Source organism: Lepeophtheirus salmonis, chromosome 13, assembly GCF_016086655.4.
Source record: "Lepeophtheirus salmonis chromosome 13, UVic_Lsal_1.4, whole genome shotgun sequence".
NCBI lineage: Eukaryota > Metazoa > Arthropoda > Copepoda > Siphonostomatoida > Caligidae > Lepeophtheirus > Lepeophtheirus salmonis.
Genome location: NC_052143.2, coordinates 35,411,624 through 35,430,508, shown reverse-complemented (window position 1 = coordinate 35,430,508; position 18,885 = coordinate 35,411,624). Strand labels below are relative to the sequence as shown.

General features: G+C 30.2%; 1 protein-coding gene across 9 annotated transcripts in view; it reads right to left on the bottom strand.

Annotated features, from left to right (window-relative positions):
- Nucleotides 1-18,885, bottom strand: part of LOC121127646 (uncharacterized) — a 68,525-nt gene that overhangs the window by 22,436 nt on the left and 27,204 nt on the right. For 6 of the 9 annotated variants that reach the window (XR_011783434.1, XR_011783435.1, XM_040723066.2 and 3 more), the window contains exon 3: nt 6,108-6,233. Coding sequence is in view for 7 of the 9 variants with exons in the window: in XM_040723066.2 (XP_040579000.1) it covers nt 6,108-6,233 (126 nt within the window). In the remaining 2 variants the exon portion in view is untranslated. Of the gene's footprint in view, nt 1-6,107; nt 6,234-18,106; nt 18,605-18,885 lie in introns of those variants that run through there. The other 3 variants (XM_040723068.2, XM_071893174.1, XM_071893173.1) reach the window with 2 other exon arrangements.

Genomic DNA, 18,885 nt, shown 5'->3' with positions numbered 1-18,885 from the left:
TAATTAAGTGTATTATTTCCTAAAAATATGATTTAAGTCTATAAAGTAAAAAATTCATTCAAGTATTTAATATTTAAAAAGTAAATTCGGTTCCTTTTTAACCTACAATTTATTTAAAAAAATTAAGTTTTTATTGAATTCTTCAATAGAGATAATAAAACAAAGTATTAACAACTATTTTATAAAAAATAACCATTTTTAATCATGAATCATGAGAAAATAATAACTATATAAAGTCGGTGCAATAGCTGTAGATATATACATGATTTCTTTCCCTTATATTTTATTTGTTGTAGATGTCTTGTTTGTCCGCTCTTTCTCTCGAGTCCTTTAGTTATAACAAGACTCGAATCCAACACTCAACAAAAATTATCAAAGGTTATGTTGAAATAAGTTACTTAATTAACTCGATTTATTACACTTTTGTCATCGTTACATAAAGTATGTACAGCCAAAAGGTATTGCATCGATTTTTAAGCTTTGTGTTGTAAATTTACTAAACAAATCTGGAATTGTGAGTCGTTTCAGCTCCAATATGGATATAGTTCTAGTTCAGTGCTTCTAAACAACAGGTGGGTTGCTAAGAGATTATCAAAAGTACAACTAAATAATACTTAATTTTCATATCCGTTACAATAAAGGTTGGGCCAACTCTACCTTGATTAAATAGAAACAATCAGCTTTTTTAAATGTGTTTGTCCTTTTCTGTAAAACCAATATATTGTGTTATGAAGTGATACTGATGAATGTAAAATTCTAGATGTCATAACCTACCAAAAGTCAGTCATTTTTTTAAACGTAATATTGAATTCCATTTACTTAGTTTGAAAGAGAATAAAAACTCGACATATTTGAGATTCCATCTGAGAACGCATTTTTAAGCTTCGATGCAGAAGGATTTTTTATAGACCGATATTGGTCCAAACCACGGTCTCAAACCGTGGTCCGAAAATTCAAAATGGTGAACCATTTTCCAAAAAAATATGAAATTCCGATTTTTTTGTGTGTTTAGACCGAAAACGAGTCAAGACTGAACTTGGACCGAATTAATTTTTGTCTTACAAAGTCACATACCATCTAGGATTTACAGCCTTAAAGTCAGCTCTAATAATGCTGACTGGGGAAATGTGAATCTAAGTACGAGATCGTTTGAGAAGTTCACGTTAGCAAATATAAACGTAGTGGTTAATCACATAATCAAGAATTGACTCCCTAAAGAACATGATTAATTGTTAAAATTCGTCTATTTCCTCATAGGATCAACTCCATTTACAAAAATAAAAAGATTTAATGCAAAGATTGATTATAGTGAACGCTAGTATTTTTACAGTATAATTATGAATACTTAATATTTTAAAGCAAAAAATGATAAATGATACGTCATTTTCAGCACAAGGCACTCAAACAAATAACTGAGTTTGAAACAAATAAAGAATATAAAAACAACTACGATAGGACATGAGCAAATTGACAAACATTTATAGCCACAAGATGGTAAACATACAACCAAGTAAATATGCTGAAACATTATCAAAAATTATATTAAATTATGTTTTTCAAATCGCAATTTTGATCTGAGCAGTAAATGAATTATTGAAGGTAGACAGTTAAAATTAATATATATATATATACTCGTATTAAATGTAAATATCTGTGTGCGTGTGTGTCCGGGAATCACTGACAAACCAATAAATGGATTTTGCTTAAATTTTTCATATAGCTTTTTAAGGCTCGAAAGACGGGTATCGTAACATTTTAATTTTTTAAATTTTTGCCCTTCGAGGCCATGGCGGCTTTCAAATAGTATTTTTCTCAAATCGAATTTTTTGAATAACAAACGACTACTTCATATAAAACAAAAAATAAAGAAATTCTAAGAATTATTCTCGCAATATGTTGGTATGTATCTTTGCCCACTTTTAGAAAAAGAGATAATAAGGTTTAGAGAAGAAGAGAGAATAAGACAATAGATTCTTGCCCAAAGCATGACAGTTAAGCAAACGACAGTTCAACAGTCAGCGCTTGAATATTTGTTATTTTCTAAACTTTAAGATACATACCAACATGGAGAAGGAATAATTCTTAGCATTCTTATGACGAAAACAAATAATTAAAAATAATTTTATTTTCCACAAATTTGAAAAGTTTCGAGACTTAGATAAAGCCCCCCTCCCCTTCTGGTAATAAGCCCATTCTTCCTAAGTATAGAATTATTATTTTATTTAAAGAGTGGTCTGAAAAGTTCCGACCTCAACATGAAGATGGCAGCACTAGTAAATAAAAGCTATTTACATCTAAAGAGACTAAAAAATAAAGGGGGCGACAAGATGGTTGAAATAAAAAGTAAACAACAGCTATCTAAATAAAATATGTTCATGAGTCAAATAACCTCGATCGGAAAATATAGAATATAAATACCCTTCGCAGATGATTAGGGTGATGTATTTTTGTTTTAAAATAAGTTATATTATTTTTTTTAGAGCATAATTATGATTAAGATACTATGAACTATGGTTTTAATTAATGGTTTATGTTTCTGGTGTATTTTAAAGAAAAATAGAAAAACCTGTCTGAAACGTTGACTTGTATTAAATAACATGAGATCAAAGTCAAAAGACATGATAAAAATGAACTGCGCAAGAGATGAAAAAGCGCATACACAGAATTTTAGACTAATCATAATTAGAGATTTAAAAAAATATTCTTGATTCATATATATATATATGACGCCTCTTTCCCTTAAAGTCTTTAGTCACGCCTATCTAGCTAGCATCTATTGACAGTTTCTCACCAAAGTTTCAGCCACTTTTGACTCGCAGTTATTATCCTACAGTCGTTTGGATGAGTTGATGAGAGCGTTTTTATGAAAATAGACAAAATAGAGTATTGAGTCGTCATTAAATATTTGTTTTTGAAAGTGTAAACTTTAAATAGATTCAAATAATAGCTGACATATAAAGGCTTGTTGTAAAAAATGAGTAAAAATTTGATGCGTCTAAGTCAATCCAATTTGGAGTAATTGAGTCAAAAACAAAGTGTCTCGTGAACAATTTTTTTGAAGAAAAAAACGCGAGTTCTATTTGGACGCACTACAGAGAAGGGAGCATCGCTCAGGGTATTTGTTGAGTAACAAGAAGACTATGTTGCAAAGAAAAAAGAAGAGTAGTTAGGTCGGAAACTTAGAAACTACCCTCGTAAAGGTTGGGAATTACTCATTGCTTCACAAGATGTAATTATAATTCAACTAATCCATGTTATGAAAAAGGATTAGGGGAAAAGAAGGAGAAATATTGACAACTGACAACAAAATACAGTGTAAGTATGTGTCAAAGTGACGTAACGCCATACCAAATAGATAAGAAAAAAGGTCTTGAAACTAACCAGTCGTTACCAAATGACACCCCAATAGTCCACAGTATAACAACATCTAATTCAAGTTCAATCAATTAACGTTTATAACTATGGAGTGGTTGATGATTTAGGGATATCTTTGCGAAAAGTCAATTATTTTTTAACATACTGAATAATATTATATTTTACCTATTTAATCACTTAAATAAATATAAGACCATTCTTTTAAGAGAAGGAGAGAGAGATAATAATTGAAATGACCCTAATGTGGATTGTTACTAGTTAACATTAAAAAACACCTTGTAAATAAATATATTTTATTTGTATGTAAATAAGTAGTTTAGAGGATAAATCATTAAAAAAAAGAAAAAAAAAGAAGAAGCAAAGGACATTAACTTAGCGTGTAAAACACTTAAATATTTGAAGGATTTAAATAAAAAAAATAATTAATTAAAATGAGAAAATGATTAATATATCTTCTTCCTCCTTAAGTGGGACATAAAAACATGACTTCCTAATCGCTATGGTTCTTTAATTCCCTTCCTTTTTTTTGTACTATAATGTACCTACATACAAATATTTAAATTAATATACATACAGATGCTTAGATTATTTTTTCCTAGATGATATCACGACAATTCAATAAAAAAAAGTTTCTCAAAAATACACCATCTTAGTTTGCAACTTGTTCATTAAAACAAACTAATGATGGCTATAATTCATAGCTATTATGTCTGAAAAACATGCATCTATGTGCAAATATATGTATGTATGCCCTCACTAATTGAAACTTTCCTCTAAATTACTTAAGAAAAAACAAATCCTCAAATGGTTTTACTTTCACACACACACAAACAATGAATAAATAACTAATTTATATATATTATGCATATATTATAGAGTGGAGCAAAAAAGTACATTTTTAAAATAATTTTAATAGAATTCCATGAAAATTGGACCAAATCAACATTACAATTACATCAATTAAATATTAGTAGCGTATAACTTATTTAGAACATTTCTGCATTCTTTATCCTCAAAATTTAGCAAATCATCCCTTATGAACAATTTGTTTCTTGACTAGGAATCATCGGTCCCCAACCTCTGGGTCGTGAAAACCGTTTAATTTGATACTTTTTTACTTCGAAGGATACCTAATTTTTAAAAGTAACTTCTTTGCAGAATAATTAAGGTACAATAGCTACATATAATATAATATTCAAAAAATAGCTTTTCCAGAAAAAACCATGGCCATGACATTAATGATTAAGACAGATCAAATGAATGCCGGTACGTATTTCTTATATGTTTAAACTGGTTTGTGGCTCAAACAGTTTGGGTACTCCAGATCTAAGGAAACGATTCTTAACCTCTTTTTTTTTTGTGTGTGTGTGTTATTCATCTTTCCTTTTTTCTGTCTTCCAGATCTACTCCTTTTATAACACAGGATTATATTGAAAACGAATAGATAGAAAAAAGTAAAAAAAACAATAAAAACAGTACTAGTTATATTAATTAATAAGTTAATCATTATATCCCAAAATTTACCTCCTAAAATAGTAAAATTTACCAGAGTTGGAGTACTCATTCAAAATTATTAGCATTTAGTTAGAAAATCTTATCTATTCTAGTAAAGCTTGTATATTATATTTTGTGGAGCAAAACATTCACCATAACTCAATCAAAATAATTATTTTTGATATAAAGTGTTTCAGTTTTTTTGAAAAACAACTTATTTCAATAAAAATTGAATCCAATTAGAATTTTAATATTAAAAATCATAATATCAATTGAAATAAATTTGATATTATAATATAAACTTAAATAAATAGGAAAAAAATAACTTGGGTGATAGTGCGTTACCTCAAGGCCTATCAATTTTGTTCAGAACCCCATTTAAGATACTTTCCCTGAATTATTTTTCTGAATGTATTATAATCTGGTGAAATCAAAATATGAAAAATTATTTGATTTCAACCAATATATAATTTTTTAAATCTGCAGGATAAGGGGGGCGATAATTACACATGCTCCCTCCGTAAACGTAGACTCAGATCGACACTTCTACCACAAGAAAGAAATAAATATATTTTTTATTTTTGGTCACTAATGAAAAAAAAAAAAAAAATACTTATAGCTGCAACTCAAAATTATCAAAATGTTAATTGGATCCTTTAGTAATTGTATAAGACATGCACAAACTACAGGAATATGTTCTAATTTGAGCGAACCAGTGAATATGCCTCCGCGCGCCATAGGTTGTCGACCTCAGGCCTAGATTCTCCATAAAGAATGTACATATGTAGTACATAAATACTATGTCAATATGGTGACTAAGGACTTATTAATTCGACTTTTGTTATATACTTTCAACGGAGTATATTTATTAGTCACAAAAGTGAAGCTCAAAGGAAAATACCTACAATACAAATTGTAGAATATATGTATAGTATATGAGAAAGCTATGTACAACATTGTACCACCCTGAGTAACAGTGATTATAACTTAGCGAGTCAGAAAGAAAGGTTTTTGATTAATTAATATACTTAATCAGTTTAATTAGTCAATATTTTGAGATGGAGAGTCACAGGAAGGATTATAAATATTATACGAGTTTGTATAACATTTACATTCCTTCATTAAAGCAAAAATAAGACATAGCTAGTTCCAATTGTTTTTTATGACTAATATTAGCTAATGAAAAGAATACTATTTAACACACAATGAAGTTGACTCATAATAAGTAAGCTTTTTACCTGCTAAAATTTTTCTCTACTAATGCCTCCTTTCCACTCTGCTTCATGGTACATCGTCTGGCTGTTTCAATGAGCTCCATAATACGAAGTCGCTTCTCCCCATCAGATTGCCACAATGCCCAATCACTAAAATAATAAGGTATATATTAATACAAAGAGTGAACTACCAACAAATATATAAATATTAGGCTAAATAAAAAAGTTCTGACTATTTTTCGCTAGATGTCTTTAGTAAGCTATATCTCATGATAAATAAAATTGCATAAAATAAGTTTAAAGTATCCTTAAAGATTCAGCGTACCCTTAAAAAATGTTTATTCACAGTTTTGTGTTTAGTGAGCCAGTTGTGTGTTACAACATTTCAAAATGGAAGTAAAAAACGAAAAAATTCCTTACATTCTTCAGTATCACTTCACCCAAGGTGAAAAGGCGGCCAAAATAATATGAGATGTGAATAACACAATATGAAATGCAAAAGCAAAGCGGGGGTTCGAACGATTCCATTCTGTTAAAATGGATGTCGAAGATGAGGCTCGCTCTGGTAAGCCAATCATCGAAGATGTCGATAAAATAATGGAAATCATCAAACTGGACCAGGATATGAGCACTTATTTAATTGAGCAGGAACTGAAGATTAGCCAGGAAACCGTTAGAACCATTTGCATTTTTTAAAACTTTTTATTGTTTTGAATAGAGTGCGTTTTATTAGAGACATTGTGGGTAGTAGCCCCAGGCTCCGCGCTTGATTGTAAAAAATTGCCTTGTAATTGGTGATTTTTCTAAGTAAAAGTCCTTTTTAAAACGTTACTTTTCTACAAATAAAGTAAAAAGTCATAAATAAATAATAACCATTATTTTTTAACTAAGTACAAATGCCACTTCGACTATAAAGAAAGGAACCTATTATTATAACTACACTTTTGCTCTGGGCCCACGCAATTGTGATGAACTCATTTAAGCAATTTGGAAAAAATCTACTATAATATAATATTATAGTTGTATGCCCACAAATAAAAACGCATAACCAGGGTGTTTATTTCAAAAACAAAGACAAATACAGGCTTTAGACATAAGTAAAAGTTGTACAGAATTTCAAGTTACGTATTTGAAGCTATATTTAATTCTAATTAGACTAGATTCATGTGCTCTAGAGGCCAAGTTTGTTTTTTCGCTAATAAGTTGAATTTTTTTTTCTTCATAAAACAAGATAAATTCCCCGTGTCTCAAAGTTTTTTAAGGTATGGGTTGTCGATTAGAGAGTACACTAAAAAAATTAAAAATCCAAAAAAACGAATTATTGTACAACGGAAAAAGGGAGATCATATATTGAATACGAATTAAAAAAGGGAATTAGAAAGAGGATTAGCGAGTTAGTTTTAGTATGTACATATCTTCATTACGGTAAAAGGAGAAATATATTTTTAACTATTATGTTGTCTATCGACATAAATTCTGGAGTTATTGAAAGCATGAATAAAATAATTCGCAATCAAATATATAATACGGGTACGTCCTAGTTATTTCATAATATTAATTGGTTAAGATCGATTAAGATTATATTGATAATTATTGAACATAAATAGGTAGAATGTTATATCGTCTACAGGAAATCAAAGCAAGAGTAATTACTTCAAATAATAAAAAGGAAGACGACTGCATACTACATCATTTTCATTTCATGCAAAATGTATGGTTATAGGGAGGGGGAAGGGGAGGTTTAAAAGTTAGTCATCAATGTACATAGAAAGAATAGGAAGTAAGAAATCAGGTGAAACGTCGTCGTCGTCCAAGCTCTAATTCATTTCATAGGTTCATTGATTTCAACTTATCAATATTCATAAGTCCCAACTACATAAGTCTTTTTTTTTTTTCTAAAAAAAAAAAAAAAAAAAAGGGGGATGTATTAAGAGTAGGTCACGATTAGAGATAGGGCGGGTCTTGGACCAGATCCGACGAATTATAAGTAAACTTGTATTATCGGAAAAGATACGAGGGAATTTTGGATCTTAAAAAGTAGTTAGTATTGTTTAATACTTAATTATAGTTATAAAAAAAAGATATTATCTATATCGAAGGTACACACTATATAATAATTAGTGATTGGAGGCACATCTATTGTATCACGCAACCAAACAGAAAAAAGGTCCAAAATCATAATGAAATTTCCAATTCAATAATAGTTGATGATTGTTCAGAGCTTAAAATAACTATTTCGAATTCAACCAATCAACGTTCAAAACACTGATTAAGGGTAAAGAAAAAAAAAACAAATCGACAGCTAACAAGAAATAAAGTGAAGGCTCTTATAATTTTTTTTAATAGAAGGTACAGAGTGCCCATAATGTTTATCAAGCTTTATCTTTTTAGACTCTTGAGGCGTTTTGTCTTTCATAATGTAATGTTTAATAAATACAGGAAATACTTTTTTGTCCAATTTTTGTTAATCACTCCACTTTCTGGATTCAAAGGAATGCCAAACAGGAAGAAATGGACGGATTTGGGTGAAAGTTGGTGTTTGTTATTCCAAGAGATGCTACTAAATAAAACCCTAGAAAATATTTACAGCGCCTAATCAAGAACTAATTGGAGTTCAACAGGAGTCAAGATTCTGCAAAACATTAATAAGAAGCAAATGTAGAGCAAACATCAACAACTGACAGGAAATAAAGTGTAAATAATTAATGTTAGTAGTGGTATAAGACCATGATGTATATAGGTATGTATGTCAGAAAAAGCAGTTGGTAAAAATAAAGAAACAAAAAGAGTAAAAGGAATTCAAGCATTGAAAATTATATAAATTTGTAGGAGGTAAGTAATATATGTATACTAATATTGAACAACTAAACAACTGTTTCTTAGAAGGGTGGACTGCGGTGCTGAACGAGGAATTAACAACACTTATGTATTGTATAAATGTACATATTTATTATTTATAATAATAAATATGTACATATATTTAACAAAAATATCCCCGTTAGTCATTCATTTAAAAACAAAATGATATATACATTATACATATAATATAATATAAAAACGGAAGTAATGTGATGATTTCCATCAAAGTGATCTACAATGTATGTACATCATCACCGCATTAGAAAAAAAGGGCACAATATGTAAGCGGATTTCTTCTTATTGAAGAAGGGAAATGACGTGCCAATTATGTAGATATGTACAAAATAAGTATTTCTGAACAGGCTTTTAATTTGATTATTATGCAGCGATAGAGAGAGAGAGAGAGAAAGCCATTGGAATGAGTCCTAAACTTCTTTTGTCTTTTTTCTCTCCCCTCCCATGAATTGTCACTTTTAAAGTTAATATGATTATTATTCATACATAACTTAAGAAGTATTTTTGAATAGCTATCTACCTCAACTATCCAGAGGGCATTTTCATTGATTAAGTAGGAACAATTAACTTTAAATTAGGCATCCTGTATCTTCATGCTAGGCTGCTTTTGCGCCCCGACAACTACTAATTTGTGTACTACAGTATATATAAATATATACTGTAGTACTATGAACGGACTTGTTGTGTTCTTGATCGTGGTCGATCAGGAGAGGGGGCTTTGTGGTGATGGTGTTTGTTGATGATGATGATAATAATGGTAGTCAGTCAATAAGTAACTAAGTACATTGAACATAGCAGCCAACCGTGATTTTTATTTAAATAATATTTTTTGAAAAAAAACAATCAATGATGATGAGATTGTGGTAAAAATATTTCGATTATGTATGTAAGCTGACTCCTTGTTCCTTTTCCTACCTTAACGTCAGAACCTTGGCTCAAATCTGGATGATAAATATAAACTATTTTAAGGGTGCTATATAAAGCACCTTTTTAGGTAGAAGGGGTTTTGAAATCGAGAACTGTATAAAAAGGAAAGGGTGCATATAATATTTAACACATGCGAACAATTCAAAAACTTGCGTAAATATGTAGTTTACACATGGTCTCTTATGCAGTGTTTTGTTAACTTGAGTCGATTCGAAAAATTAGACAAAGAAAACAAATGAAGGAGCTAAGCAAATTCGTTACTGGCCATTTATTAATTTATATTTAATCAAAAACTTTCAATGTATAGGTGCTTTGTGTATTACTTCCCTATAGTGTTGTATAGGTCCTAATATATTCGGTCAAGTCCAGTGGTCGGGGAACAGGGGTAAATTACCCCAAATCGGATAATTTAGAAAAAAAATTGGCTAATGGGAGTACCACTTCCCAGTGTTAAACGAAATAAGAAACATGCTACCACAGTGGCGTCCGCAGGGGGTGGCCCCTTCAAAAATGAATTTTTGTTTTTTAATAGATTTTTTTTGGTAAGGATCAAAAAATTTTACACGAAATTAGGGGTTTACATTTAATCTTTTGTGAATAGCTAAACATTAAAATTCAAAAAATGTAGTATTTGAAATTTAATTTTTGATATTCCCCCCAATTTTTTTTTAACTTCCCATGAAAAGCTGTGGCTTTTTCAATTTTTTCCCCCAAAAGATTTAATAGAATCTATTTTAATCTTTTTTTTTAATAAATAATTTAATTTTTAAATTATTTTTCCAAATATATATACAAATATTTTTTTGTGAATAGTTACGGATTTTGGATTTTTTTTCCTCAAAAAATGTAACATCCAAAATATAGTTTTTAATTTTTTTGTGAACAGCTCTGGATTTTTGAAACTTTTTTCCCCCCAAAAATAACTTTTTGTTAATATCTATGAATTTTTTTCCAAAAATATTCCAAAAAAATAAACTCCACCCTCAAAATATAATCCTGTGGATGCCCCTACATTAGTTCAGGTAAAAATAATTTTACGACAAATTCCTTTGGGGTAATGCTAAAAAAGTTATCTAACCTCAGGTCTTCTCCAATCCCGTCTTATAACCAGTTCTAGCATTCCTAAAATCTGTCGGTTCCTGGGATTGTTAGTAACATATTGAACTGGGTAAAAAAAAAGAATAAATAAAGTTGAGGGACGTCCTCAAGACCAAACTTTATAAATTTATAAGAGAGATAAGCAGGACTGCAGTCCTGAAAAAGGACCGATAGAAAAGTACTTCCCTACTTTTCATGTAATATTGTGGCGAATTGAGCACTATGAACTAATATTTCGTAGTAACTGTAAAATCATGCAATTCGTGGGTAAACCATGTTATACACGTCTTGCTCGTCTCCTCAGAGATGAAAATGACTTCATTATATTAATTGTGATAGATTAAAAAAATAAAAGTGGGACAAGCCCAGAAAGCTCAAAACATCCTTTGATGAGGAAATGTGAATAAACAGGGCTCCAACTCCATTTCCAATTTGAAAAATAAAGTCATTAAACGTTGTGGATAATTGTAGGAGTTGACACAACACTAATTCTATATAGTGTTTCGTACTAGATTTATTTGCATGTTTAGTCCCCTCTTGGCTCCCCTCTCTGTAAATTGTTTTGTGCATGAAATAGAGGAGTTAAAATTAAAGCACAATCAAAGTTATAATCTTTGCCATAGCCTTTCACTCCTATAGTATAAGTGTGTGTGTGTATGTAAATACTTTCTTCCCTCATAATAAAAGTAGCAACAACAAGGCGACCGACGACCTTACATTAGTCTGATAGAATCCAACAGCCTACCTAGTTCTGCTCCATGCACCTTTGTTCAGTGGTCAATGAAATCATATTCTTCATAAATAATATAATAATAAATGTCATGTATGAAGTATGAATGTAAAGATGGAATGAAAAGAAAAAGCTAGAAATACACAGGAAATAAGTTATTACGCGAGAACATAATACGTATTAACCGATGAATCAACATTGAATAGGTACGCACATAGCAAATAATGCAATATCTACTCCAACTTAGTTGTACATAGTTGATTTGAGGGAAAGCTACCTCTCCTGTTTCTCTCTCACAAACATACACCAATGGTGCTAACAACTCAAATAAATAAATATAATTTACCGGTACACAAATGTGGAACAATGCCAAAAAAAGAAAAAAATAACCTTTTCATTCCATGGTATTTTCAAATTAACAAAATATGTACATAATATCTACATGTACAATTGGATGCATGTAAAACAATGTGTAATACGATGTCATCCTCATTATCTTCTATTTTTTCAAGTATGAGAATGTTTGAGCAATAAAGAAGATGAAATGTGCATATTTTGAACCTACTTGATTACTAAGTTACGACTTAATTGCATAAAACCTTGAGGAAAGTCAGTTTCTCATCCTTAAGGATGTACATCCTTATGTATTTAATAAAGGTTGACTTTGACTATATACTTGTATACATGAATAAATGATACATTAATTCACTCATACATTTGATGTCTGTGTACTTTGTCTAAAACTCACAATTTGTTCGTTCTCATAAAAACAGGTGCATTGTATATATTATTAAGAGCTATATATAGGACATTGATGCTACTTTTGGTCTATTAATATTTTTTTTTATATGTACTAAATGTATGAGTTATTTATGAGCTACTGTGGAACTCTTTTACGTGCAATAGTAGGCATAAAAATGATCAAAACTTATACCATTAATATATATATCGAATAGAAATTCCATCATTGAATTACAAAGGTGGTCTGAAAAGTTTTCGACTCCAACGTGAACATTGTTGCACTCGTAAATAAGATAGTCGTATAGATTTAGCATATGTTGACAGTTACTCACCAAAGTTTCAGCCATTTTGGACGTGCAGTTGTTATGTAAGAGGCGTTTGAGTGAGTTGATGCAAGTGTTGTTTTTTTTTAAAGACAAATTCGAGTATAGAGCTGTCATTAAATATTTGTTTTTGAAAGTGTAACTTTTGAATAGATTCAAACATTAGCAGATATATAGAGGTTTATCGTCTTAAAATTTGACGCGTCTAAGTCAATCCAATTTGGAGTAATTGAGCCAAATTAAAACATGTCTCGTGAACACTTATTTTGAAAAGAAAACGCCGACTACTATTTGTACAGGTTACCTTGATGGGAGCATCGCTGGAAGAAGTGTCGTAGAGTTACATGAGAGACGATGTTAAAAAATAAAAAATTCAGAAAAAATATATCCTATCTTTGTTAGCACTTTTCAGACCAAAATACCAATATTTTTGTACGGATTCGGGTTCCAAAATAGGTATCAGTATTTTGGTACTTTTCGATACTTTTTTACACTAAAAAACCGTTAAGAGATACTTGCAACAGCGACAACAGAAGTTTTAAATGGAGGTGGGGATTAGCTTTTGAGGACTTTTTTTTTAAAGATTTATAAAACACCATTTATATTCTAGCTCTTTTTATTAAAGAACATTTTGTCTGAAGTAAAAGGGCTCAAGAATTGAAAAAGTTCCGTCATCAGCGGGCATCTTTTAAAAATAACGTTGACTCCAACACTAATTTAGTATTGCACCGTTTTAAATGCATCAATACCGGTATACCAAACAACACTAACTCATGTAGCCTCTTTTTGTTGTTGCAATTTGTACAATCTGCTTGTACAAGTTACAACTGGAACACGACATTAATATACATTAAATATGTATAAAAATCGAACCACAGGGTGATAGTGGAAGAAGTCGTAGACTTCAAATAATGGGAAAATACTTTTCTTTTATTTTAATTAATTTATTTTTTTGTAAGTAAGAAAAAAAAATCTATGAGGTAAGAAATATAAATAAAAAATAGATCTTTGGTTCCTCTTTTCAAAGGCGTAGAACAAACCTACCCTACATATTTATTTATTGCTTCCTCCATCAATCAAATGAAATGCTTTTGTTGTTCAAAAACACCAATAAATATATTATGTGCCTACTATATAACTACAATAAATGTAATTATGAATAATCACCCAGATCATGAAGCTATAACATAAGAAGATACATAGTTATTATTAACTATATGGAATCATGGAGGAGAAGGGGTGGTAATGCCAAAGGAATGATATTGCAAGTTTCATGAGGAATTGAACATACAAATATAATATATATATGTATAAGAATATCTACATAAAACCTTTAAACGTCGTTCTATGTACGATAGTCAACTTCCGTAAATAGTACATTTGAACATGTTGTCACTGAAACATTTAATGTATCAACACACACTACTACCACCAATCATTGACACGAACAGAATCCTCCTCCTTCGTACATGAAGTTTTTAGGTTGAAGGAAATTGCAATACATTAATACTAGTGTCCAATACTAATTTTTTTCTTTTCAGTTCGGTCTTATACGCTTTTTTTCTAGACTGATCTCCCAGACCGTGAACCAATATTTTCTAGATTATAAATATCTGGATAACCTTGAAAATCAAAAAAGTACGCAATTTGTTATAGTACTGTTTACATATAAAATTCCGAATAATTCAGAATCTATCATTCCAAATATCACAATATGAAATTCAATAATCGTAACACTAAAAAATATAACAATTTAAAATTTAGATATGCTCTTAATTTGATATTAAGACCTGATTAAAAGTAGACTTCTGTGTTTTCCATGAGTTAGAAATAAAGGAAGATAAATAAAAAGCGTCCCTTTTTAATACATCATCCATATCAAGAGACGTTCGAATTCGGAGTTCCGTCTTCAAAAAGGGCGAGGTAATGACAGTTTCTCCAAGCGATCTCAGTTTAATCTTAGTATGACGTCTTTCTACCGTGTTCGCTACTTGAATAAACATACATATGACCTCATAAACAATTTATATATAAATTTTTACACAAGATCGATTTTTTTTCGCTACAGAATTTTACCTTTGAACCGATTTGGGGTTAAGGACTGAATTAGTTTGGTCAACAAAAATCCTAAAGTTCTAGAGGATTTCTAGATCGAAACCCATCACCAATAAATACCTACATTTATTAATGAAAAAGAAAAGACAACTGGACACAAAAAAGAAGGAAGAAGCAGCATTGCTATCGATTAACTGTAATTATTAAGTTAAATAGCAATTAATGATATACAAACATGACTCTCTTTCCCCGAAATCCATGTCTAAAAAAAGTGAGTTCTAACATATGACGACATATTATGTTAGTAAATATTAGTGATGGGACGATTAATCGGGAAAATAATATTAAAATTACGATTCCGATACTTATTTGTTACTGGTATTTAACTATTTATTACTTTTCTAAGTTATTTAATAATTAAAATGTAATTTAATTTTACAAAAAAAAAATTCAAAAAATTTAATTTTCTGTGAATGAACATGTATTTTTGAAAGAAAAATTATTTTTTTGAGAACATCTGGGGATGTTTGAGTTTTTTTCCAAAAAATATAATATTGAATTTTTTCCAAAAAATTTTTGTTTTTTGTGACCTGTTGAATTTTAAAATTTTTCTCCAAAAAAATTAATTTTTTAAGAATAGCAATGTGTTTTTAACTTTTTTTCCCCCAAATAATTTAATTTTTTATAAATAGTTGGGATTTTTTTAGAAGAAAAAAAGTATATATACATATAATCCAGTGGACACCACTGATAGAAAAATGGTATTTGTTAACTATTATTTAAAATATCAAAGAATTGGAATCGGGATTTTTTTTTAGAATCGTCACATCACTACAAAATATCTTTAGTATAACTGTTTCAAAGAGAGAGATTACCAATGTATATATAATGTGCATGCAAGTATTTTTTGGGTTATGATCCCTGCAAATAAATAAGTACATACTGACATACATAGAGGTAAAGAGAGATTTTTTTCTTCTTGCAATGCAATACTGTTGTTTCTCAAATGTTAACAGAAGGTGAACGTTTTATAGAAAATGATTGGAAAAGGAAAAGATTACAAAAGTAATCACACATTTGGAAGATTAGAATGGTGTAGGTATGTGAATGTGATGAATTGATTGTATACATAATAAGACACAATAACTCAATTATTCATTAAAGGAAATGTGTATGAAATTATTCAGAAGATAATTATTTGCTTTTCCACTGAGAAAGAATTTATTTAGGCAGACATTCAATAGATATGCACAAACATACATGTAATTATTGTAAATTAATCAAATAACTTTTTTTTTTCTATTTAACTTTAGATCAGTGGTCGGGTAGCAGAAAAATTTAGGAGTAATGGGAGTACGACTTCCTAGTATTAAATGAAATTAACAGCATGACACTATAGTGTTGTCCGCAGGGGGCGGCTCGAGCCCCCCAAAAAAAAAAAAAAAAAATATATATTACTGCACTAGTTTGGGGTAAATTAATTTTACCACAAGTTCTTTTGAGATGACGCTAAAAAAGTTAGCCGACCTCTGATTTAAATGAAACAATGCTCCAAAAACCAATCAACTTTCAATCAAATGATAAAAAACAGATTAATTAATCATTCCTACTAAATGATCGACCTTAGAAGTAACCAAGACAAGTTATATATTATAACATTGTAAGTCAAAGGAGTGTCTATAATTTATTGTAAAAGTGAATGACTGATGTTACTCATCTCATCCGTTGCCCGAGGGAAATGTGCAGTTCGGGCCACCGTAGATACATTGACTTGAGAGCAAATGTGAGAAATTGAAAATAATAGATATGACTTAATTTCTTGGATGTATCAAAATACAATTATGATTAATTTAAAAAGTTTTTTCATTTTTAATCAAAAAGGTCTATGAACCTAGGTAGTCCCGTAACCAGACCTATATCCAAGGAAGGGTATACAAAGCTATAGGAGGGGCCATGGTCGATTATAGGATTCTTCTTTTGGTAGTTTGGAATGATATTATTATTAATCCATTATTGAGGTTTTTAACCTTAATAATTTTTTGCTACCTCCCCCCCCATGTGTGCATATGGTACACATATTTAACCCCCTTGCCTTATACACTTCAGTCTACCCTCAATTCTATCTGCGTATTTACTTTATACATTACCACAAGACCAAAATAGGATTTTTCTTTGAGAAGGAAATGAATTTAACAATTATGCTATTATTATAACACATAGTAGGAGTCACCAGGGGCATCCGTAGGGTGGGTTGTAGGGGTTGTAGCACCCACCCCCCAGTCCAATGAAGGAATTTTTACTTTTGACTACAAAATTTAATTTTCTGCAAATAACAATTGATTTTTGAAACTTTTCTGCAAATAACAATGGATTTTTTTTCTGCAAATAACAATGAAACTTTTCTCCAAAAAATTTAATATTTGAAATATTTTAATAAAAATTTATTTTAGTGAACAACTGGTATTAGAAATTTTGCGTGAAAAGCTGTGGATTTTTTTATTTTTTTCCAAAAAATTACATTTTTTGTGAATGTCTGTGGATTTATGATTATTTTTTTAATTTTTTTCCGAAAAATGTAATATTTGAAATTTTTTCCAAAAAAAGTTTAATTTTTCAATTTTTTTAAAATACAAAAACCAAGGAAAAAAAATATATAATCTTGCGGACGCCCCTGAGCACAAATTTGAAGAGGAGCACATTTACGATTGATATGGACAAGAATATATAATGTAGTCAGCAATTCTGCCATTTCTGTGAAATACAATTTAAATTATGTTTATATTTCAGTTGGGGGAAGCCCTTTAGTACCCCCAGTCTCATAACTACGACACTGCACCTAAATAAGTGTTGCACCAATTAATATCTATGACAAAATAAAGGAGCAACAGTCTCTCATTTTGAAGTGATGGTTCAAGTTAATTATTTATAAGGAACAATATTTTTTTTTAGATTAGTAGTAGTTGTATTAATCTGACATGATGGTTGTCCCTGACTCAACTCCTTACTTACTACTTATCGCGTGGAGATGTTAAAAGTATTGATTAATTATATATTCATAGAAGGGGGATACAAAAGCACACATACAGATTGGGAAACATATTTTATAATATATTTATTTATTGCTCAGGCACGTTTCTCAACAAATACTTTTAAGTGTTGAACAAAAAACGTTTAAAATATGATGCAATATTGTGTCAAATAGGTACAAGTTGATGGCCATATTAATGAACTGCTCCTTCATAATAAGATGTAAAAGTGAGGGATTGAATTCTTACCTATTGGCATTTTCTTTATTTAGGCAATTGAGGGATTTGATGCACGTGAGTTTGTTCATGATGAGTTCACACTTTACCACAAATATATAGGTAGGTAAGTAGGTATGTACAACAAGTGTAATTATTCACAAAGTAATAATGATAATAATGTGTGTGATGATGTCATGTCATTTAGCACATGGTTGCTATTAAGGTGGTAGTTCAAAAGACATGAGCGGTTAGTTTAAGAAAAACCGGGCTCTTGTGTCACTCATGGATCAATGGGTGAATTAAAAGATGAGAAAAGGGTTATTGCTAAATCCTAAGCTCTCTCTTTTTCCCTCTTCAGTAGGGAAAGCAGGTGATCGTAGTGGTGGTTGTTGTTGTTGTTGCTGCTGCTGCTTATGTAGTAGCTACTACCTTTCTTTCACAGGTTCTGTTCTTTACTCTATGACGAACAAACATCGAGTATCGTTCATAGCGCTTTAAAATCCATGTATTTTCAAATAACAACAAAAATAATATAAATTTTATTTGACAAATAAAAGAGAAACATACACACACACGCGCAAAAAGGGGGGGGGGGATACGCATGCGCCCCTCAAAGGGAGGGGGAGAAGGAAATTGTAGTTATTAGTCAGTAATTTAAGCAGCACCTGCTACAACCATACATACTTATATTATATATACTATGGACTGCGCTGATACTACTATGTAAAAGGAATGAAAAGGTAAAATGTATCTAATAACAAATCCTATGATGTTGTATCATTCGACAACGATGATCAAGAGCGAAAGAG